The 23,989-nt window shown below is 37.0% G+C and overlaps 1 protein-coding gene and 1 pseudogene across 1 annotated transcript in view; both read right to left on the reverse strand.

The window, feature by feature from the left end:
* LOC111150534 (dystrophin) overlaps positions 1 to 23,989 on the reverse strand; it is a 2,087,545-nt gene that overhangs the window by 1,429,747 nt on the left and 633,809 nt on the right. The window contains exons 14-16 of the mRNA XM_022508030.1: positions 11,022 to 11,123; positions 10,786 to 10,893; positions 2,412 to 2,591 (exon numbers count right to left, since the gene is read on the reverse strand). Of these exons, the coding sequence (XP_022363738.1) occupies positions 2,412 to 2,591; positions 10,786 to 10,893; positions 11,022 to 11,123 (390 nt within the window). The remainder of the gene's footprint in view (positions 1 to 2,411; positions 2,592 to 10,785; positions 10,894 to 11,021; positions 11,124 to 23,989) is intronic.
* Positions 13,704 to 23,920, reverse strand: LOC111150340 (annotated as a pseudogene).

The raw sequence follows: 23,989 nt of genomic DNA on the forward strand, positions 1-23,989 counted from the left end.
ATACTGAACTATAACAAGCCCTCCAGACTCACTAAACGGTATGCCCTGTATATCAAGAGCACCAGAGTTTCCCCCCCCCCCGCAAAGTGCCTTCACGTCTATGACTTTATTTTATCCTCGTTACATCCCAATGGGCAAATACAGTGGATACATGTTTTACTGTATGTTGGACATCATTTTATGAAGAACTATATGAACCAGAGATAGTGGTGTTTTATTACAGGTTTTGAAAAGTTCGAAAATAGAAAGGTGAGTAAGTGCCCTGGGTCTTATAATTTTAGACCATTAAAAAAATAAGGTTTTGGGGCACTTGGCTGGCCCAGTGGGTTAAGCTTCTGCCTTCGGCTCAGGTCATGATCTCAGGGTCCTGGGATCGAGCCCACATTGGGCTCTCTGCTCAGCAGAGATCCTGCTTCCTCCTCTCTCTCTTTGCCTGCCTGTCTGCCTACTTATGATCTTTCTCTGCCAAATAAATAAATAAAATCTTTAAAAAAAATAAGGTTTCTGGATTTGTTTTTTTAACCAACTAGAATAACATACCAGGAACGTTTCGATGATATGCAAAATGCTCCTTAGAAAGTAGGCTCATTCTAAGAAAGTGAGTATATTTAAATATAGCATTGATAGGAAGGTCTCTAACTTCCCCATTTCAGGCAGCACTGTGAAAAAACCCACAATGTGGGGATGGACACATATGCCACTGTCTTGTTAATTCAACATTTTTAAAAAAATATATTCTGCAGACAGTATCAAAGGTTGCATGCAGATTACTGGCTTACTGAATGAGATTCTCTAGGACCAAGCATTTTAATCCGTTTCCCAGGTGATTATTACACAGACACACATTTGAAAAGCACTGTATATGATAATATGATAATGCAAGTGAACAAAAGCATGACCTACTGTTAACAGTTATATCTCCATAAATATACCCTTTTAAAGGGATGCATTTCTAAATAACTTTCTTTGTAAGGCAATGCCAATCCTTCTGAACATGGTAAGTGACCATTTTATAGCAGCAATAATCTACGGAACCACTGGGTACATATTGGAATGTAATCATTGATGGTTTGAAAAGTATTAGATACTTTTAGGTACCAGATTAGATACCAAAGTATCTAATGTCTCACAATTTATTATATAAATGCCAGTGCTAAGGTAAAGTAACAATGGCCTGATCATATACAATAAGACAAATCGTGATGTGGTTTTAAAATCACTATTAGATCAAGTAATTGATAAAAAATATATTCAATGGAAAACAAACAACTTTTATTAATGTCCAATGACTGCATAGGAAATGATTACAATTTATATTCCTTCAAATTTTAAAATTTTAAGTATGAATTTAATATTAAAAGGGAGGTTGGATTGTAATTGAAAATCATATATGTTGCCTGATCCTATTTTCTTAAATTATATTTTTGGAAGTGATCCTTTAAACTTCATTGCATCTTTCAACAAACATTTCCTAAGTGCTACTTATCAGATGTCAAGTGTCAAGAAGACAAATTCCCTGCACTGTCTGACAACAAAGGCAATAACTGCCTAAGCTACAGAATGTGGTCCTTGCTTTAATAGAGATGTATGCATGGTGCATTGAGCCATGGATTGTGACCGATTAGTAAAGGTTAGTTTCTATAATGGAAAATAATGTGGCTTAATATGTTAAATACTATTATGCACAATGTTAATATTTTGAATGATGACCCATGATTTCACCATCTAATAATATCAGATAATAAAAGCTTCTACTTTAAAATCACACCATTTTCTTTAAATTACCAAAACTTATAAAATGCTTAACATAAAACCACATTATGACACTACAAATGAAACACAGATGCTTTCCTAATCCACGGTCTATGTGTTTGTGTTATGAATCAGCTATCTGTGGCAGAAAGAACACCCAGTGATTAGATCCTTACTTGAAATAACAGAACAAGGTCTTCCGTGAAATGAAAGGACCTAATCCCTAACCGTGTTCCTATTACTAACATCACTTGGGCAATTCATTTTTCTATCTTAAGTTTCATTTTTCTCATATATAAAATGTAGGGATCAATGAATAACCCTCCAGTTCCTAGAAATCTAGGATTTGGGGTTAGGTTGTGAAACATAGTCCGCTAGCACTTGGTCCAATCACTCTAAGTCACTCCCATCCTCATTTCCACTGAACAGGAAGGGAATGCACTCTCAGACAGTAACTAGTCCAGTCATTTAGTACTCACTACTTCACCTCCCCCACATTCTCCAATACCAAGACAACCAAGAGACCCATGTTTTTATTCAACTGAATACTTGGCAAGGACCAGTCCAGTAATATCTTTTGTAGTATTATAACAGTGCTCTTAATGAAAATTTAAAAAATCTCAAGGATTATTTATTACAGGGTAATTAGTATCACTAACCTGTGCTGAACTTTTTTCAAGCTTTTGGACTAAATTATCCCAGCGCTGGGCAAAGTTGTCTAGCCACACTTCCATCTTTTGGGCTACCAATGTGTTTTTCAGTGCTGAAAGAAGATCTTGGTTTAGTGAGCAGAGTTTGTCCATGGTTTGCTTCTTCTTTTCCAGATCTGTTTTTAAGGCCTGTTAAAATAGGAAAGAATACATAATAAGCCTGGGTTACATTTTCTAAAACATTATAGTTAAGTTGCTTCTGTATGTATTTCCTCATTTGTATAGATAAGACTGTAATCATGTCTGCAAAGGATCAAGAGCCCATAAGAATATAAGTAGAAAATTGTAATCCAAATATTCTTCCCAAGAAGCTTGAAGAAAAACAAAATAGAAAGTCAGATGTAGCATAAACACCTAGTAGTGAAACTTAAGAGCTATTTAAAAATATTTAAGGAACTTCCAAGTAAAAAAGTAGTGTTGCTCAAAGGGCAGTTTACTGACTTTTCAATTTTTTTAGCATCTGTTATTCAATTAACATTTGGCTATCTGAGTAATTATCTTCTAAAGCTCGTTTTAAAGCCCATTAAATAATAGAACTAAGTAATTGAATGTGACACAAATCCTTTGGCATCACTTTGCATGTTTTCTAAATACATATGTGTTTTATGGAGTAATTTTTACAACATTCATTTTTCCAAAGTTCCTGTGAGTTATGAGGGGTTACACATACCCTCTGGTCGCTACGGAATGAATAAACAAAGTGGCTTGTATGAAATCAGGAGATAAGGACAACTTATTATTTCATCTTATCCATTACGGTTACCCTGCACTTTCAGCGCCCAAATACTAGTCCCTGACTTAACTTGTAAACACAGAATAAGAAGAAAGAAAGGAGAAAATTATTTTACAACCCTTTTACAATCCCCTCTTTCTGGCAGTAGGAAGTACAATAAACATAAACTGAACAGTGAGACCTGTCTTTCCAAAACAAATGCAAATTTAGGAACAACTAATATTACACATGGCAGAAAAATTATCATGAAACAGATGCACCGATTGCTCATGAACCGAAGTGTCACACACGCAAAGAAATCAATACCCACCCCACAAAGGATACTCTATGTAGCTCATGTTGGCATGCCAACTGCACTGACAGCTCCAAGCTGCAGAAGGCCCCGGTGTCTCCTTCAATTAGCTCATTCTTTATTCGGAATCTGCTTTACCTTGTGTACTTTACACTGGATTCTCAGTGCATGCTGTTTTCCTTTCTTTCTATTTATTTTTTTAATTTATTTTTTAAAAGATTTTATTTATTTTTTTGACAGAGAGAGAGATAGCGAGAGCTAGAACACAAGCAGGGGGAGTGAGGGAAAAGCAGGCTTCCTGCAGAACAGGAAGTCCCGGTGGGGCTCAATTCCAGGACCCTGGGGCTATGACCTGAGCTGAAGGCATATGCTTAACTGACTGAGCTACCCAGGTGCCCCAGTGCATGCCGTTTATAAGATACAAAAGCTAGTTGTGAAGTTCTTTCCTATTTTTCCTCAACAACTACACGGTGTTTTTTTTTTTCACTATTTTCTTCTCACTTTTGCAATAAATCAGAATATGAGTCAAGATTTAAAAGTAGAATTCATATCAAAATAAACTTTCAATGTGGGAACGTATTAATACATTGGTTTTGTATGTTGATTTTGTTTCTTTAATTCACATGCTCGCTCTCCATTAAATTTAAATGCACACTTGGACTAGTAGTAAAACAATAGTTGAGGTCCCTGGCTAGAGCTGGGACCTGAATTTAAATTTGTAGATTCCTCCAATTCCTTCATGGGTGTCTCATTTTTCTTTTATTCTTTTAACTTTTGGCATGTGTTTGTTTTATTGCAAGTCATTTCTGTTTTGTTTTGTTTTTTTTTGAAAAAGTTATTATAGAATTAAAGACATTTTAAATACATTTAAAATTATATATATATATATGTGTGTGTGTATATATATATATATATATATATATATGTATGTATGCATGCATACACACACACACACACATACACTCACAATCCTCTTTGGCTTACTTTCTCAGGGCTTAAGGAGCTACTTTAAATAGCTATATGTATAAGGCTCAGGGGTGCACCATTGTTTAAGCTAAATGTGTAATGCGTTGGAAACATTTTAAAACAAGGATCTGAGAGTTATGTTTGAAGAAGAGGAAGGAATCTGTGTTTGAAATTTATGGGTAATTTCATGTTACCTAAACAGTTTTTCTTAGATGATCTATAAAACTAATTGGATACCCAAAGAGATTTAGTGGCAAATGAAACTAAGACATCTGTGTTAAAATTAAGCCAAATGCAGAAGCACTTGGTGAGCAACAGAAAAAAAAAGGGGGTAGAGTCAAATCACCCTTAAAGAATAACATTAGGGAAAATGGACTCAAGGTACAGTAAGAGCATTATTGTAATGACATTGTAGAATTGGTGAATCAGTATATTTTTTACCTAAACCTGTATGACAAGAACAGTGTACCAAACAGTGCTTCCAGCTAGTAAATTATAGATCTGCCTTTTCCAAAATGGTAGTGGCAGGTGAGTGATTCAGTTTGTTTCTTCTTGTTAGGGGAATGTTTTTTCTTGCTGGCTCACTCTCTCTCTCTTCATGATCCGCACTACCTGAAGGATTCTCCTACCACAGCTAACAGAAGGAGAGTATAGGAAACCCATGACAGCATCAAATCATAGTAATGAATTACCTTCTCCCATCTACCTTGACTACCAACACTATTACGCTTGGATTTTATGTATCCATATTAAATGACTATGATTTAACTGTTATTTGTTATCAGGGTATAAAATAGATGTCTTTCTGCATATCAAAGACTGATCACAGGTCTTGGAGCACCAGAGAACCATAGAGCTCTGGAAAACTCAGGAAGTTCTGGAAAACTTAACACACAGCAGAAGACAGCCAGGATTTTAAAGAAGAAATGTATTTTTATTTTTCAAAGAAGCCAAGAACCTGGACATACCTCCAAAATAGGCAGTAAGATAGTCAATAAACAAGACCAGGCTAGTAGTAAGGAGAGACAAGAGGCAGAGAAGCTGCTCAAGAAGACAGAACAGATGAGTTCTACCTGGTCAACGTTATAAGACAATTTAAAGCACAAAACAAACACATCCTTACAAAAGGCCCAGGAATTCTTTGAGGGAACATCAGAGTCACGTGGCAGCCTTGTTAAAATAGATTTCTGGGCCCTACTTCCAGGCTGTATGAGTCAGTAGGTCTGGAATGAGATGAGACCTAAGAATTTGCATTTCTACCAAGTTCCCAGGTGTTGTTAGATTTAGGCGTCCCAGGATTTACCAAGATCCCAGTATGGGGAATCACACTTTGAGAACCACTGATTCTACTTGGATGAATTATTCAAGGGTGGTGACAGGAGGTGAGGCAAAGGTATCAAGTCCTGGAACAATGGCACTATCAATAGGAACTTGCTGAGCTACTATATGTACTTCAACCCTGCCATTTGTCCCACAGCTACTTGAGACCATCCTCAACCCCATAGTACCCATGTATCCCCTGAACATCATCAGCTCATGGATCACCAGGCTTCTCAGAGCTGTCCTTGCCTGCAAAACACCACCAGTCCGCACAGCAGCTGCACACTTCCTTTCAACTTTGGGCCTTCCCATCATAGCCTACATGATTCTACCAGCCTTGGAATTCACCTCGTAAGGGTCACCATTTCTTCTTTCCTTTCCTTTTTATCATTTATAACAAATAAAAAGTCAGTTTTGACCACACAAATTAAAAAAATATAGATCTACATGGTTTGGATAAAAGCACAGATCCAGAGGAAATGAAATACTTGACTCCTCAGTTCCCACCTCAAATGAAAAGTAGGAGATCCCACGAGCTATTAATGATAATATTCCAAAACAAATTACACTGATTATAAATAAAAGAGAGTTTGAACACACTGTATCTATACCTAGGTATGTAGTAGGAAATGGTGACAGATGGCACCTGTTTTGGGTCTCAGATTGTGACATATTTTAATGAACATTAAATTCTTATTCACTGCCTGAGTCAGCAGGGGAATTTTACCTCAAATTCTAGACCAGCTGTCAGGTTTTGTTAATTGGCTTAAACTATCAAATGGTAAGACTTATACAAAACATATTTTCACTTTGTTCACAAGCAAGGTGACATAATTTGAATTTTAATCATATTGGAAAATAATTGAGACTTCGCTAAAAGAGTATTTTCATGTTCCTGAGGCTAGTAAAGTCTTTTATTCACTAAAATGTCAATATCGTAGCACATCATCATTCTAAATGATACTTCTCAATTGCAATTATTTTTTTGTCAAGGAATCACATGATATGAGGAGTTCTGAAATAGCTTAACATGACTGGACCTGAGTTTGAATGTCTTTGTGCTCAGTTTCACTCTGCTACTCATGTTCTATGATATCTTATGCATACCACATGTTTTTTCCTGGGCCTCAGTATCTTCTTCTGAAATAACCTGTCTTGTTCCTCCTCTTCCTACCCAATGCTACTTAGCTCAGTTCTACTAATTGGCTTCCTTCATACTGAAGAATATTACAAAAATGCAAATATGATTGTTATCAAATTCTCAGTGTCTCCCCATCAACTGTGGAAAAAAATTACAAATATATCACTGACATTTTTTCATTCTTTTGGTACAAATAGAGATGACCTTTCTGAAATCTGTCTTTAGTGGTCAAATCACTCCAGAAAGCATGGTGTTTTTTTTCGGAGGAATGCATTCTTTTCCATAACAAGCTATCTTGTAATAACAAGTAATACATTAGGGAATCTATTTTAAATTAAAAACATAAGATTAGTAACTATGGAGCAAAAAAAAAGTATGATACAAATAAGTATTTGGTAAAACAATATCAAGAATTAAATAATTTAATTTAATTTAATAAAATAATTAAATGATTTAATTATATTATACAATACCAATACAGATATGAAAAGGTTCATTTAGGTAAAATTATAAAACATTTATAACAGACCTTTGTTTTATATTAGAGTTAACATCAAGTTAGCATTTAATAGAATTGATCTATCAAGAAAAATAAGAAATTCTGACTATGGAATATTTTATTTGAAAAACTAAGCTCTTGGAGCATGTGGGTGGCTCAATCAGTTGAGCGTCCAACTCTTGGTTTCGGCTCAAGTCAAAACCTAAGGGTCTTGGGATAGAGTCCCACATAGGGCTCTGCACTCAACGGGAATTCTAAGAGTCTCTCTCTTCTTCTTCCTCTGCCCCTTCCCCTCTTCATTCATTCTCCCTCCCTCTCTCTCTCTGTCAAGTAAGGAAATATAATCTTAAAAAAAGAAGAAAAGAAAAACTTAGTTCTTAATATTATACTACCCTTTCCTTTACAGCAAAATAATAAAGTTCACAGTGGAAGAGAAGCTTTAGAAATCTTTTCTAACCCTATAAGTTTCAACTCAAACTGAAATGTCTTATTGAAGCCCTCCCTGATGTCTTTTTATTGCCAAAGTTCCCTCATTTCTCAAAATACACAAATACTTATAATTAATGGCATTTGGGTTGCTTTAGTGTTTTTTCTAGTTTTCCAAATGAAGGCATAAGCCCCTTATGTGAGGATAATCATCTCTTATATTTCTCAACGAATTTAATTTAGACTATTACTTTAGAACTATATACTGTTAAAGCCTTCTAGGATGTTCCTAGCGTTACTTTTCATTTTAACTGAAATCTTCCAGGTATACTGTATTTTTTCAAAAGTACAATTTTTGTTTTTGAAAAACCACAGTTGCAAATATGTCTTTATCTTACAGAATTAATGTTCATATTCTTCCAAAATTCATGGAATGAGGTCTTAAGTGCCCACCGTGGTAATATTAGGAGATGGGGCTTTGGGGAGGTAATTAAGTTTAGATGAGAAGAGCAGCATGATCAGATCAGTGCCCTTAGAAGAAGAGGAAGAGACACCTGATCTTCCTCCACCTCTGCTATGTGAGGATACAGCTAGAAAGTGTTGTCTAGAAGCCAGGAGAAGGACCCTCACTAAGAAACAAACCTGTTGGCACCCTGATGTCATGTTTCCAAGCTTCCAGAAGTGTGAGAAATAAATGTCTGTTGTTTAAGCCATCCAGTCTGTGGAATACCACAGAAGTGGTGTTACAGAAGTCTGAGATGACTAACACAGGAATTGGTACCAAGAAGTGGGGTGCTGCTGTAACAAATGCCTAAAAATGTATATACAGCTTTGGAACTAAGTAATGGATAGAGACTGAGAGAGTTCTGAGAGGCACAGTAGAAAAAGCTGAGATCACCATGAAAGGACTCCTAAAGGCAATTCTGGTGAGGGCTCTGGCAAAAAAGAGGAGATCCGGAAAATGTCCAAGTTTTTAGAGAATACATAAATTAAGGTGGCCATAAATTTTGCTGTAAGTATGGATGATAAAGGTCATTCAATGAACTCGCAAAGGCAAATGAGGAAAATATCATTGGAAATGAAGGAAAGGATGATCCTGGTTATAAAGCGGGAAAGAATGTGGCTGAATTGTGTTGATGTCCAATATTTGTTGGAAGGCAGATGTCCAACATTTTGTGGAAGGCAAAACTTGTGGGTGATGAAACTGGATATTTAGCTGAGGAGATAGCTAAGCAAAGTATTGACGGAGTGGCAGGATATCTTTTGCTTGGGGTAAAACGCAAGAAGAGAGAAATGAATTGAAGAATAGTCATTTGGCATAACAGTGCTAGAATTTAAAGATCTGGAAAATTCTCAACCTATCCATATTGCAAAACATGAGAAAATATGTTCAGAAGAGAACACTAAGTATATGGCTGACTGACCATTTGATAAGATTAGTGTGGGTGGGAACCAGAGACCTAGTCAGCCATCTCAACAGAAGGCAGGAAGAGAGATGGAATTATACCAACAGCAACACTGCCAGCTGGGACTCAAGGAAACAGAGAAAACTGGACAGAATGAAGGAAGGCTGTCCAACATGTGCTATTGCTCAAGAAAAGGGAATAATGATGTAGGTGGTTCAGAGATCCTAAGAGCTACCACTCCCACCACAGGCCCAGACGGGAGGGCTAGCTCCTCCTGGGTTTCAAAGGGTAGGGCTACTTCTCCAGTTCATGGGGCAGGATGCCTCTACCCAGTAGTACCTCAGGAGCAGGTCCACTGGAGAGAGTCCCGTGGGCAGGGCTGCTGCAGAAGTCCACATGGGTGGTGCCCTGTGGAAATGAAGAGGTGGGGCCCCCTAGTGCAGCTCTGGAGGTGACGCTGCTCCTCCAGTGGTCCTGGAGGGCAGTGCATCAGTTCAAAGAGGATTATTCTTGAGGCTTAAGATCTAATGGAATTTTCCTTGCTGTGCTTTCGACCTTCATGGGACCTGTCAGCCCCTCCTTCTTTCCTATTTCTCCTATTTAAGAATTCCAGGGCTCATGGGATAGAATGAATGTATTTTTCATGTGAGAAAGACATGAACTGGCAGGGGTGGGGGAGCATCCATGGATGTAATGTTATAGACTGGATGCCTGTGCCCCCACAAAATTAACATGTTGAACCCTACCTCCAAATACACACAAAAAATGTGATGGTATCAGGATGTGGGCCTTTAGGAGGTTATTAGGTTTAGATGAGCTCATGATGGTGGATCCCCCATGTTGGGGTTCATGCCCTTATAAGAGAAGGAAATGCATGAGCATAGGTCAAAATGTATAAGACTTTAACTGATAAAATAATTAAGTACCGATAATGTAATGTACAGCATAGTGACTGCAGTTAATAATAACATACTGGGTATTTGAAAGTTGTTAAGAGAATAGATCTTTAAAGTTCTTATCACAGGAGAAAAGCATTGTAACTATGTGAGGTGCTGAATGGTAACTAATTGTGGCAATCATTTTGTAATATATACAAACACTGAATCATTACGCTGTATTCCTGAAACTAATATAATGTGATACATCAATTACATCAATTACATCTCAATTTTTCAAATTAAAATTTTTTTAAATGGGAAAAAGACACCAAAGTCTCCTCTCTTTCTACCATAGGAGCACAAAGTAAAAAGTTACAGTCTGCAAATCAGGAAAGGGGTCCTCACCAAAACCTAATGTCTGTTGTATAAGTCACCACACCACTGTTATTTTGTTATAGCAACCCAAGCTGTCTAAGATAATATAGCTGTCCCTATTTTAATTAAGAAAATTTACAATATGATACAACTGAATAGACTATGACTTAAGCACAAACAATGAACATTTGGTTTAAGATCAGGAAGAATAAAAAGACCAAATAATGGGGTTAATGTAAACTACTGGGTTTTCAAAAAAAAAGTATGAAAGTAAAAAAAATACATACAGCCAGTTTCTGAAGACTTGATAACAGTTCACTTTGATCCTTAAAACCAGTTGTGTGAACCTTGTTCACCGCATCTTCTTTTTCTGAAAGCCATGCACTAAAAAGGCACTGAAAGAAATCAAGCAATTCCGAAAAAGAAAATAAATAATTACTAAAGTGGATCATTGTATGTTTTCCTTTACCCATTTACCATTTCACCAAGTCTTTCACTGATACAATTTCCATGCATGACTCACCTGTTCTTCAGTAAAACGCTGCCATTTTAGGAGGACATCTTGCAAAAGCACCCAGCGATCTTCAGTCCACCTACAGATGCTTGCCCATCGATCTCCCAGTACCTGGGGAGCAGACAGCCCATAACCACATCAGCAAACAACTAATTATTAACTGCATTTCATTTAAAATTGCATGAATGACTTGTGAAGGCATCTAATTTCGAGTCTCCTACGTATACTAGGAGTTATAAAGGACACCATTTCTGCTTCTGCTTATGATTACAGAAGAAAGCACTACGCCTTTCATTTGTTTTTAGATTACTTCACTCACTCTTGCAACCAACACTGAAAAGTAAAGATACTTATGAGGAGTCTAAGACAGTTACCACACCACCGTTTGAAATGTCTCCATGGCAAATGTAAAAGACCGAAGACATAGATAAAGAATTAAAGAGGATTCTGCATTGATAGTATGCAAAATGGGTATCTTTCTTAGGTCTGAAAATACATCCTGAAGAATAAAATTCTGCCTGCTAAATAGAATACCTAAAGAATCTTCTTTGAAGCAATCCTATGCAATTAGAACTGCTTAATGTCCCAATTGCAGAAGGAAATTGTTAGCGATTTAAATTATATCTGCATGTAGACTTTAAAAATTATCTGGTTTATTCTTACAGAGTATTTAAATTCACTCTCTCTCTCTAAATGATTCTAGTGACAACCTGTAATATTCTCTGAGTAGTAACTGCCCTATCACTAGCATATTACTATTATTTATGTGCACACACTATTTTTTTTTAAAGATTTTATTTATTTGAGAGAGAGCGAGAGAGCATGTAAGGGGCGAGGGGCAGAGGGAGAAGCCAGCTCCCTGATGAGCAGAGGGCCTGATGTGGGACTTGATCCTGGGACTCCAGGATCATGACCTGAGCCGAAGGCAGTTGCTCAACCAACTGAGCCACCCAGGTGCCCGTGCACACACTATTTTAATATGTAACATAAACCAATTACCAACAGTATGCATGTATGTATATGTGTATGTAAGTACGTATTTACTGGATGCTGGAGACAAACATCTTTATTAAAGATATTACCAAAACTCTGGGAAACATTTCAAAACAGATTTGCAAACATAATACTTTCCTTTTCAATTGGAAGCACTTTGAAAAGACAATATGATAAGACAACACAATTTGAATCAACATTAGTTCAAATATTTATATTTTTGACCACATAACTTATGTTTCCACATGATAAAACAGATGATAGCTTAAATCAGCATCAACAAATAAACTCCATGAGATGAAAATTTTTATTGTTTGATGACTGGTAATATGTTACGGTTAGATGTATCCACTTTTTTTTATATTCCTGGCTCCCAGGATGAAAAAGAAATCTTTAAATATACACTTCATGTACGTAATAGTTTCTTTGCATATCTCTCTTCAAAAATACTTTATAGCAGTATATCAGCAGGTTACCTAGATGCTTAATTTTATAATTTTGCACCAAAACTACAGATCTGTTATATTTTCATAACATACTGATTTTGTCCCACATTAATCAAGCTGAAAAACCATTGAAATGGACATGCTCTTGTCTCTCACAATACAAAGAGCAATTTGACAGAAAAAGAAACCCTTCCAGTAGTAACACTCAGTTGTTTAACCTGAGTGTTTGGCCTACTGAGAGAGGCAGGCTTTTTCCTCCTCCGGTATGCTCACATCCACACCACCTCTGCGTGCATCCAGGTCGAGCACATGGATTCGTACGCTAGGAGACCACAGTGTGTTTCCCATTGCTCTAACCAAGTGGGAAGCGTGTAGCTAATGATTAACCATTCTAGGTACATAGTTAGCAAACACCTCAAGGCAACTATTGCAACAGATGGTTCATTTGCGGAGTGGATTTATTGTTCTAGATCAAATCAGCCTGTATGTACATATGTGTGTACATATCTCTACACATACACATAATCTATGCACATACACATATTCCTACACCTTTCTATTTCTTAACCCTCCAAAACAATGTTTCAATTTTTTTGATTTTTGTGCAAATTTCTACATTCTACCCTTTAAGGGAAAGAGTCTGCAATAAGAAAGGTCAGAAAGTAGGCTTATGTTTATCCAAAATCATTTCACCTTCCACATTACTGTTTTTTTTTAAATACATATAACTTTAAAGTGTGGACACTTAACCCCCAATATCTTTAAAAAAATCATTTCATCTGGGAGGCTCAGCTGGTTAAGCGCCTGCCTTTGGCTCAGGTCATGGTCCCATGATTCTGGGATGGAGCCCGTCATTGGGCTCCTTGCTCAGCGGGGAGTCTGCTTCTCCCTCTACCCCTCCCCCAGCTCATTCTCTCTCTCTTTCTCTTTATTTCTCTCCCAAATAATTAACAACTTAAGAAAAAAGTTTCTAATGACAAACACAAGTTTCTAAGGAAAAAAAAAATTATTTGAAGTACAGACACTGGATCCCCAATATTAAACGAACTTATTTCCTTGACAAACCTAAGCCTTGGGGTGTGGTGGGAGGACCAGAAAATGCAGCTTCAAAACTGCAAGGAAGCAAAGTACAATGGGGAAAATAATAAATAAATCAAGTCTCCTAACACTGAAACTTTCAACAAAGCAAAGTCTCATTTTTTAAAAAATCTCATAGCAACTCATTTGGAATTTTAAGTAGATAACTTTAAGTTTATTCACAGCTTCTGGTCCAAGCAGAGGTCCCATGCCTTGACTCTGCTTGCACTCCATCAAATTCACCGATTAGATTTCTGATGAGAGCCAGCTTGTTAGGAAGTTACTTGCATCTGTATTTTTCTTCAAGAAAATTGGACTGGACTGCTTGATCTTCTGATATTATCGTAAAACTTCTTCATGAACATTCTGATACGCCTTTGAGCCTGGAGAAAGCTGCTTTTGCTGTGCATCCAGCTTGATAAATCTTCTAGCTACAGTCTCCATCCTGGCATGCAAGGCCCCAGACTCATAATCAGCACCAAAGCCATCCTTGTCTCATAGGAGACGATAGCAATAGATTCTGTCAAATCAACTGGGAGTTCAGTTGAAGAAGGCTTGGTGGACATACTGCAACCCTCTTTAACTTCTTCAAAGGAATTGGGACTGGAGTTTTGAAGCTTGACAATTTCCTCTTCTATTTTAAGGTCCTCTTCCTTTTCTTCAGTTGTCTCAATGTGCATTTTACTTTGGCACTTTTCCTTCTCTTTTTAGACTTTTTTGGATTCTCTGTGAGACAATGAATGGTTTTCTTCCAAAGGCTTTGGACACTTTAATAGAACTAAGCCAGGGTTAAGGTTTCCAGAGAAGTCCTAGAGGTATAACTGTCTTGCCGGTCCTGATAGTTAATAGTGTTTGGACTAAAACTGTCAACAGGTAGATCTTGAATCCCCCGGCCTGCTGGAGTGCTGGGGAAATTGGAGTTAGAATTTATGATCTGGGGAGGACTGGAGCTGGGCAGGTGGACTGAAGGTAGCAGCAGAAGGGTAGGGATGACAGCGGCTGCAGGGGACAACAGGAGGCCTGGAGCAGATTTTTCACTGGTGGAATTTCAAATGATCACTTAATGATGGAGGCACTCGATCTGTCAGGTGAGATATTCAAGTATTTTTATTCAGTAAAGGATCAGTGAAATCTGAATCTCAAAGCTGTTTCTGAGGAGAAGATGCAGCATCTCTTCTAGAATATGCAGGAGATGCTGAATGGCCAGTGCTGGCAGCATTCTGAGACAGATTTAGTGTGCTCCAGAGCAGTGCCTAATGACCTTCTGTCTATTTATGTCTATTTCACTGTATTGGGGCCAGTCTCTTCAAAGCACTTTAAAAACATAATCATTTAAAGTATATGAGAGGTCTTTAAGATTCAGATTGGCTACCTGTTGCAGAATTGTTCCAAGGGAGTTCTCATCTATCTTCCTTTCTTCCTTTCTTCCTTCTTTTCTTTCTTTCTGACACCATGTTTCTGCAGTGGAGTCAGCAGCTCAGGTTTCTTGCAGGACTTCAGGACCAGTAAGTGAACCACCCTGTCCCTTATGTCACCACTGAGAAACACGGCTGCTGCCATGTGTCTTTTGACTCATATCTGCAAGATTTGTGGGGGTTGACCCCTTCCTCTCAGGCACTGCATCTGAAACAGCTTGAGGTGCTTTCCGAATCTGCACTCTTGTCCTTCCATAGGGTCCACCAGGTTTGATCACTTCCGTCCTTTGGTCATGGCATTCCTTCGCCTGGCTCATTTTTCCTTTTGTCATCTCATATGAGTCATTTTGTGGCACACACTGTACCTTTATTGTGTATAAGTCCTGGACAATTAAGCTGGTAGACTCCAGAGCTAGAGAACGTTGGGTGGATGCAGTCACAGCTGAGCTGAGGGTGGTCTTTATGCACATTTGACCAACAGAAGTTAAAGGCATACACTTCATCAAGGGGAATCCTTTTTTTTTTTTTTTTTTTTTTTTGGTAAGGAATTTTGACAAGACCTTAGAGCTCTTGGAACTGAATTGAAGATAGAAAAGGAATTAAATTATTGTGGCTCTGGTAGGTCTTGAGTGCCCAGATTGCTGTCTCGGTAAGCTTCACAGGTAGCCATGTGATATTTTGCCCCAGCTGCCTCCATGACAGCCTCTAGCATGGCCTCCATGGGGGCTCTAGCCTCCATGATGGCCTCGGCTGGTCTGGCTTCTGCAGCTGCTGCCTTAGCCACAGTTATCTCACTGCTCAGGTACTGGCATATACCTGACTACCAATGTTTTTTAGATGGAAAAAAAATACATACATATAAATATATATATGTATATGCATATTTATAGTTATGTAATGTGATAAGGGAATGTTTTAGGACAAAAATATGTATCATTTATTTTAATTCCATTATGATGCACTTCAGAGACTTAAACTTCAACTTTTTGAGTTTAACATAAATAAGAGAATTATTTTTCCATAGCCACTAGATCTTTACAATGGGAAGTATCTCAAATAGAGATATGCTTTGTTTTGTATAAAATTCGGACTACAAAAGTTGTAACTCATACATTTTACAAATATATTTGGTATCTAAGATAATAAGCCTTGTCATAATTGATGCCACATGGATTGATCTACCTAGAAGATATTAAAATATGACTCAGATAATACAAATGTAATTAGCACCATGAAAAATCTACCAATTTCTAGGAGGCTTGAAGACCTAGCCAATTTCTTAAAAACTGTCTACCCTACCATCTTTTCAAAAAGGGAGTGCCGTGCATGAATCAGGAATAGGCAATAAACATTCTACTAACAGTATGAAAATGATCACGTACTCATATGCAGCTTGGTCACAAGTGAGTTTTCAGTTTTTCTTCAGAAATGTCAATAAAAACATTATTGCTTTCAACATAATGTAACCGATTTTCATACTTTTTATAGTTTCATTCTCTATTCCTTTTGAATGATGTTAGTTTGTGGCAGAAGCTATACCACTGAAATAATAGTGCAAGATGACCAAAGGAAACGTGCTAACATAAATCAATGAATTCAACAACATTAACGATTTAGTTATTACAACCAAGTATTTAGGATTTTTTTTTCTGAAACATATTAGAGATTCTTTAAGGAATTTCCTAGTGACCATGTCAGTACACATCAAGTAAAATGGTGTGTAACATATCTGTGAATGGATTCGTTGTGGGGAAAAAAAATTAGCTTCAGAGAAAATCTGACCCCTTATAGCAATAAGCTACACTATCTGCCTGATTTGAAGATAAAGATATAAAAGGCCAAATTGTGGGATGTTGATTGCATCCCCTCAATCCCACTGGAGATGGGAGTCAAGCATGGGAAAGATACACTCAAAGTGAAGCACCATCTTCATAAATGAAAGGAAATGTACTGAAACTTCTAAATAGACAAAGCATCGTCTCCCTGGTGTCCGCTGAAGTAGCATCTTGGGTTTGTAATCTCATAGGCTGATGATTACAATTTATTAATTTTAGTAGGACATCCTATTAAACAAATCCAAATAAAGACCTCCATACACTAGATTCCTTTAGATTATTAATTTCATAGAAATTCCAAAATATACTAATATGATAAACTTTACACTATAGTTCTTTTTTCACTATATGAATAAGTCACAAAAAAATTAATAATACACCTAGATACATAGTCAACCTATTAAGAAAATTATTTGAAGAAGGGTCTTTGGTATTCTAATAATAATAATAGATAATTTTGATAATTCATTAAAGGCTTACAACTCAGCCAATCCAATATTTTAACTTGCAGTTAATGAAAGTCTTTAATGCATTTATTCATCCATCATGAATCTGTCTAAACAACAAATACATATTGAACACACACTGTGTGACAAAAATGAACAGAATGAAAGAAGTTATGGGCTGGTAATGCTGCTATAAATACTGGGGTGTATGTGCCACTTGGAGTCAGTATTTTTGTGTCCCTTGGGTAAATACCTAGCAGTGCAATTGTTGGGCAGTTCTATTTTTAACGTTTCGAGGAACCTCTATACTGTTTTCCAGAGTGGCTGTACCAGTTTGCATTCTCACCAACACTGTAAGAGTTTCTCCACATCCTCACCAACATCTGTTGTCTCTTGTGTTGTTAATTTTAGCCATTCTGACAGGTGTGAGGTGGCATCACATCTTGGTTTTGATTTGTGTTTCCTTGATGGTAAAGGATGTTGAGCATCTTTTCACATGTCAGTTAGCTACCTGTATGTCTTCTTTGGAGAAATATCTGTTCATGTCTTCTACCCATTTCTTAACTGGATTATTTGTTTTTTCAGTGTTGAGTTGGTAAGTTCTTTATAGATTGTGGCTACTGACCCTTTATCAGATATGTAATTTGCAAACATCTTCTCCCATTTCATAGGTTACCTTTTAGTTGTGTTGATTGTTTCCTTTGCCATGCAGAAGCTTTTTATCTTGATGAAGTCCCGATAGTTCATTTTGCTTTTGCTTCCCTGGCCTCCAGAGATGTGTGTAGTAAGAAGCTGCCAAGGGCAAGGTCAAAGAGGTTGCTGCCTGTGTTCCCCTCTAGGATTTTGATGGTTTCCTGTCTCGTATTTAGGTCTCAGCCATCAAAAAGAATGAAATCTTGCCATTTTCAGTGATGTGGATGGAGCTAGAGTGTATTATGCTAAGCAAAATAAGTCAGTCAGAGAAAGATAAATACCATATGATCTCACTCATATGTGAGATTTAAGAAACAAAACAGATAAAGCTAGGGGAAGGGGAAAAAAGAGACAGGGAAGCAAAACATAAGACACTCTTAACTATAGAGAACAAACTGAGGGTTGATGCAGGGAGGTGGGTGGAGGATGAGCTAAATGAATGATGGGTATTAAGGGGGGGCACTTATTACAATTACCACTGGGTGGTAAGTGATGAATCACTAAATTCTACACCTAAAACCAATTTTACCATATATGTTAACTAACTAGAATTTAAATGAAGACTTGAAATAAAAAGAAGTTATTGGCTGAACTGTGTCTCCTTTTTTTTTGAATCTACACTTTTACTTAGAAATATAGCTTAATGAGAGAAGATGTTAGTTGAAGAACACATTATAGCGTTATACACACTGTAGTTTCAGTGAATTAAAAGTATAACTATTCCCATATGATTCTACACACACATTTACAAAGACTTGTATCTTAATGAAAGAAGATGTTAGTTGAAGGACACATAATATGCATTGTAGTTTCAATGAGTTCAGCACAAAACTATTCTAATATGTATCTACACTTACACTTTGAAACATTTATATCTTTTTTTAAATTTATATTTAAATTCTAGTTAACATACAGTGTAATATTAGTTTCAGGTGTATAATATAGTCATTTAACACTTCCATACATCACCCTGTGCTTATCACAACAAGAGCACTCCTTAATCCCCATCACCTATTATATGCATCCCCTTATTCCCCTACCCTCTGGTAATCATCAGCTTGCTCTCTACAGTTAAGAATCTGTTTCCTAGTTTACCTCTCTCATTTTTCCTCCTATGATCATTTGTTTTGCTTTTTAAATTCAATACATGAGTGAAATCATACAGAATTCATCTTTCTCTGACTGATTTATTTCACTTAACATAATATTCACTAGCTCCATCCATGTCATTCCAAATAGCAAGATTTTATTCTTTTTGATGGCTAAGTAATATTCCATTCTCTCTGTGTGTGTGTGTGTGTGTGTGTGTGTGTGTGTGTGTCTGTGTGAGTGTGTGTGTACACCCCACATCTTTATCTCTTTTCATTTAATGGACATTTCAACTGTATATGCTTAAAATTCATATGCTGAACAGGTTCCTGGGTGGCTCAGTCAGTTAAACATTTGCCTTCAGCTCAGATCAGATCTTGATCCTGGGATCAAGCCCCAAGTTGGGCTCCCTGCTCAACGGGGAGCCTGCTTCTACCTACGCCTGCTGCTCCCCTGTTTATCTCTCTCTCATGTAAGTTAAGTAAATAAATAAATATATAAACAAATAAAATCTTTTGAAACATTTCATAAGGTGAAGCCCTATCCCCCTCTACTACAGAATGTGATTGTATTAGGTGACAGGGCCTTTATAGTTAGGACTTTTACATAGGGATTTTAAGTTAAAATGAGGTTATTAGGGTGGGACCCAATCTAATCTGACAGGTATCCTTATAAGAAGAGGAATTCTGGACACAGAGAAAGATACCAGGGACATGTGGGCACACAGTAGAGACCATATGAAGACACAGCGAGAAGACAGCCATCTGTAAGCTAAGGAGAAAGGCCCCAGAAGGAACGAAACCTGCCAATACCTTGATCTTTTACTTCAAGGTTCCAGAACTATGAAAAAATAATTTTTTGTTATCCAGGTTACCCAGTCTTCAGTATTTTGTTATGGCAGCCCTAACAAACTAACATAAAAAGATATATTTAAGAGGGACTGATTCCATGGCATTAGAAAATATCTCACAGGGGCGCCTGGGTGGCTCAGTGGGTTAGGCCTCTGCCTTTGGCTCAGGTCATGATCTCAGGGTCCTGGGATCGAGCTCTGCATCAAGCTCTCTGCTCAGTGGGGAGTCTGCTTCCTCCTCTCTCTCTCTCTCTCTCTGTCTGCCTGCCTCTCTGGCTACTTGTGATCTCTATCTGTCAAAATAAATAAATAAAATCTTTAAAAAAAAAAGAAAATATCTCACAAAACTTAAGTAGTTGAAAGTAAAGATCTATTTATTACAGTGGGAAAATTTTAGAAAATACATTTCAATTACTGAATTAAAATCATTTAAAATTATTTAAATAGAAAAATTTTAATAATTTATTGTGATTCAACTTCCCAAATACATAAATGCTATCACTCTATAATTTTGTGTTTTATGTGGGGAAGATACAAATATCTTGAGCTAAACAGCTTAGATTTATGTGTTAGGCCAGTCAATTGCTTGGATTACCAACATGTGTATGTCTTCACAAATTACAAAAATAAAAACATTTTTTAAAGATTTATTTATGTTAAAGAGAGAGCAAGCACAGGCAGGGGTAGGGAAGAGCAGAGTCTGAGGGACAAGCAGACTCTACACTGAAGCAGATTCTGACACACAGGGCTTGATCTCATGACCCTGAGATCATGACCTGAGCTGAAATCAAGAGTTGGATACTCAACCAAGTGAGTCACCCAGGTGCCCCACAGGAAAAAAAAAAAATTAAACACATCACTCTCTTGTAATGATTCTGACAATTCTTTGAAGGTCTTTTAAATTATCCCACATCCCCCCAAAAATCAAGTGACTTTTCAGAAATTCATGGCTAAATAATTTCCTCTCTCTCTAAGAAAACAATCTTACCAACCCCTGTAAGAATTGCTACAAATATTAAGCAAGATTATATATTGGAAAACAGTTTTAATTTGAACTGAGTCATACAAGTGTTAATAGCTATTTACATTTTGTTTGATCATTGTGTTTATTTCAAATCTTCCAAGAACCAGCAAGAGTCATCTATTTCACTCTACTCACTCTAGAAAGGTACTTATTAAATCTTTACAACTAGTTGTTTAGACCTCAAGTATATTCTTCTTTAAAGATTTCCAACACAAGAGAGTATAACTATCCGTTATTAACACATTCCACTGCTTAAACCTATATTACTCTCAGAAAACCCTCAATGAACTGAATCTAAGTCACTTCTGTTAGAATGTGGGCAGGATGCTTTTTACTCATCTCAGTAAAATTAGATAAGTGAATTAGAAATTGCTTGCTCATATATTGTACATGTCAGCCCACAGGTAGATTTTTGTAATGCCATATGCACAAATATAAATAGACATACACAGTGCTTGAATTTATGGATTTATCTGGTTATTACTTAGAAATGTTGGCCCTAATTTGAATTACAAAGAATAGAGCTAAGCAATTGGAAGATTATCAGTCAGTTCTATAATCACTCAAAGACGCTGGTTCCTATCATTGCCTAAAGGTATGTAACAAGTCTAAGAGATTGGATCGAATGGGACTGACATAAAGCTAAATAATTTTTTTGGAGCATCACTGTATTAGGATTAGAAACTTCTTCTCTAGAGAAAGAAAGTATTTCTCTGAGTTTCTATTTAAGTATATGAATCCTTGAGCTTTTAGAAGTAATGAACATTTTTGTAATGCTATGTAAACATTATGTACATAAATGAAAATGAATTATAACATTTCGTGAAGTGATAAGAAGAAATTAATTTTTATTTATGTTCTCATTTTGTCTCAGCAGTAAGAGAAGCTAAAGGTCGGTTCACTTAACTCTAACAACACTTTCATGGCTAAATCACAACTCCATTATCTTTTGTGCTTAGATGCACAATGGGGAAGTCTCCCCCCTCCCATTTAATTTTATTCCATAACATTATACAAGCCAAGGACATTTCTCATCTGAGTGCCTTTGTTTGGTTGAGTTGGTTTTTCAAAGCAAAAGTGAGAAGTAGCTATCAGAGGAATATTTGGATAAAGGCAACTGAGGAAAATTTAACAAGCCTGGAAGGTAAAACTTAAGTATCTTGACCCTTGAATTTATTGAGGCCAGGGATAGAATGTGAGAGCTGAACTGTGGCCATCAAGACTGGCATGAAGAGATAAAGTGGTCCCAGGAGTATGTCCACTAAGAAAGGAACAATTATGTGCCATAGACCACACAATGCAGCAGCAACTGGGATTTATACAAAAGGGAGACAGCAGGCAGCCCATCTCATTTTATTTTAGTTTCAGACCTTGGGATATACTCCCCAGCTAAATGACTTTTATGTGTAATTGTGTAATGAGCCTCCTGAAAATTAACATTTTTTTTCCTACTTTATAAACATAGAAGAGTTAAAAAGGATAAGCAACTTCACCTTACTGATGGTACTGTAGAAATAACATCAAGTAACTCATTGAAAGAAATGAAAATAACACCAATCATGAGGCTAGAAATGGGGCAGAGTACTACTGACTACTGTTTAGCCAATTCTATAATTCTTTTCTCAATTTCACATGTTTCTACAAACTGCTAACCAAAGCAGCATATTATAAAATGGCATGCCTTATATCTTCGCTAATATATGGTCCAGTGTGGAAAAACGTGTCCTGATGTGCTGGGAAACACTTATTGTAGATTTCTCTGAAATTCTCATTCTTACTTCTGTTTAAATGATCCTGCAGTCCCTCTGGACTGAACTCAAGGGACCTGTGAAGGAACGCTGGCTACTTGTAAAGGTGTGGTTTACAGGTGACACCTGGTCATGAGGATGAGTTAAGCAATTCATCTAAGGCCACAGAGGCCCCAGGATTGAGTTTCAGGAATCTGACCTCAGATCTGTCTGGCTACAAGCCTGTGTTCTTTCATGATGTCATTTACTGAGGGGAACATGCAGCATTCAATTTGCCTCGTAATGGGTGCTACAGAACTGAGCGAGACGTACAGATGCTGAATCCTTTTTGAGTATTTTCATATTTAATTTTGGCAGAAGTTTGACTAGATTTAACCACACATTTTTAACAAGGATTTGAAACCTAATGTTATAATTTCATCTAAGAATATTTTTGACATTTACCTCCTATTGCTTAAAGTATTTTTAAAAATCAGAAAATACTTAGACTCCCAAATCAAGAACGTGTGCTCTTTCACAAAGTCTTATTTTTCAAAGGTAAATATGACTGTCTGATTCGTTAATGAAATTTTGTCTTAGTGATTATGTTAAAAACATAGTGAGATTTTTAACTTAAAGAAGCATGCTACCCTGTGCCATTACAGTCAGTTCTATATATTATTTATGAGCTTATAAAGTGCCAATGAATAAATCCTGAAAGGCCCAGTTGTTGATGCTGTTATTATTTGCAGGCTATTATTTAATGTTCTGTGGCAGCTTAATCAACTCTGTACTCCCCAGATCCCACCAGTCTATCCAATTGGGATACCAGAAAATCAAGAGCAGGAGTCCTAAAGAGCGTTCCAGCATGACAGCGTCCTTCCCAGCGTCCATTGCATTCCTAGGCATTCTTTGGTAGTTTAAAGGTTTTACTGTTCCTGGTTGTTTCATGCCTCATGGTCTCTGGACTTCTTGGGGCAGAGGGAGCTCCCTACCACTGTGATTAATGCAACACATGAATTTCACATAGTACAAAAATGTCTCCAAGCTCAGTACCACCACTATAGTTATCAATCCAGGGATTTTTCTCCTAAGTATTGTCTTAGAACCTGTTTTTCTTTCTCTGTCATTAAATACCTGTCTACCAGTCATTTATGGCAACAAGAGAGCTGTTTATGGTAAATCTGAAGAGCCACAGGAGATGAGAATCACATGTGAAGCCCTGTCTTCCCCACCTAGAATCCTAGATCTTTACTACTTACAGTGGGCATTAACAGTATAGCAGCATCTCTGAATGTGCCCACCTGGTTCATATCACCAGGCCTAAAGTAGATTGCCTGGATTCTTGTCCCAGTTCTACTGTTGTCCAACTCAGTAATACC

This window comes from Enhydra lutris, unplaced genomic scaffold (assembly GCF_002288905.1).
Source record: "Enhydra lutris kenyoni isolate GAN:26980312 unplaced genomic scaffold, ASM228890v2 scaffoldscaffold23, whole genome shotgun sequence".
Lineage (NCBI taxonomy): Eukaryota > Metazoa > Chordata > Mammalia > Carnivora > Mustelidae > Enhydra > Enhydra lutris.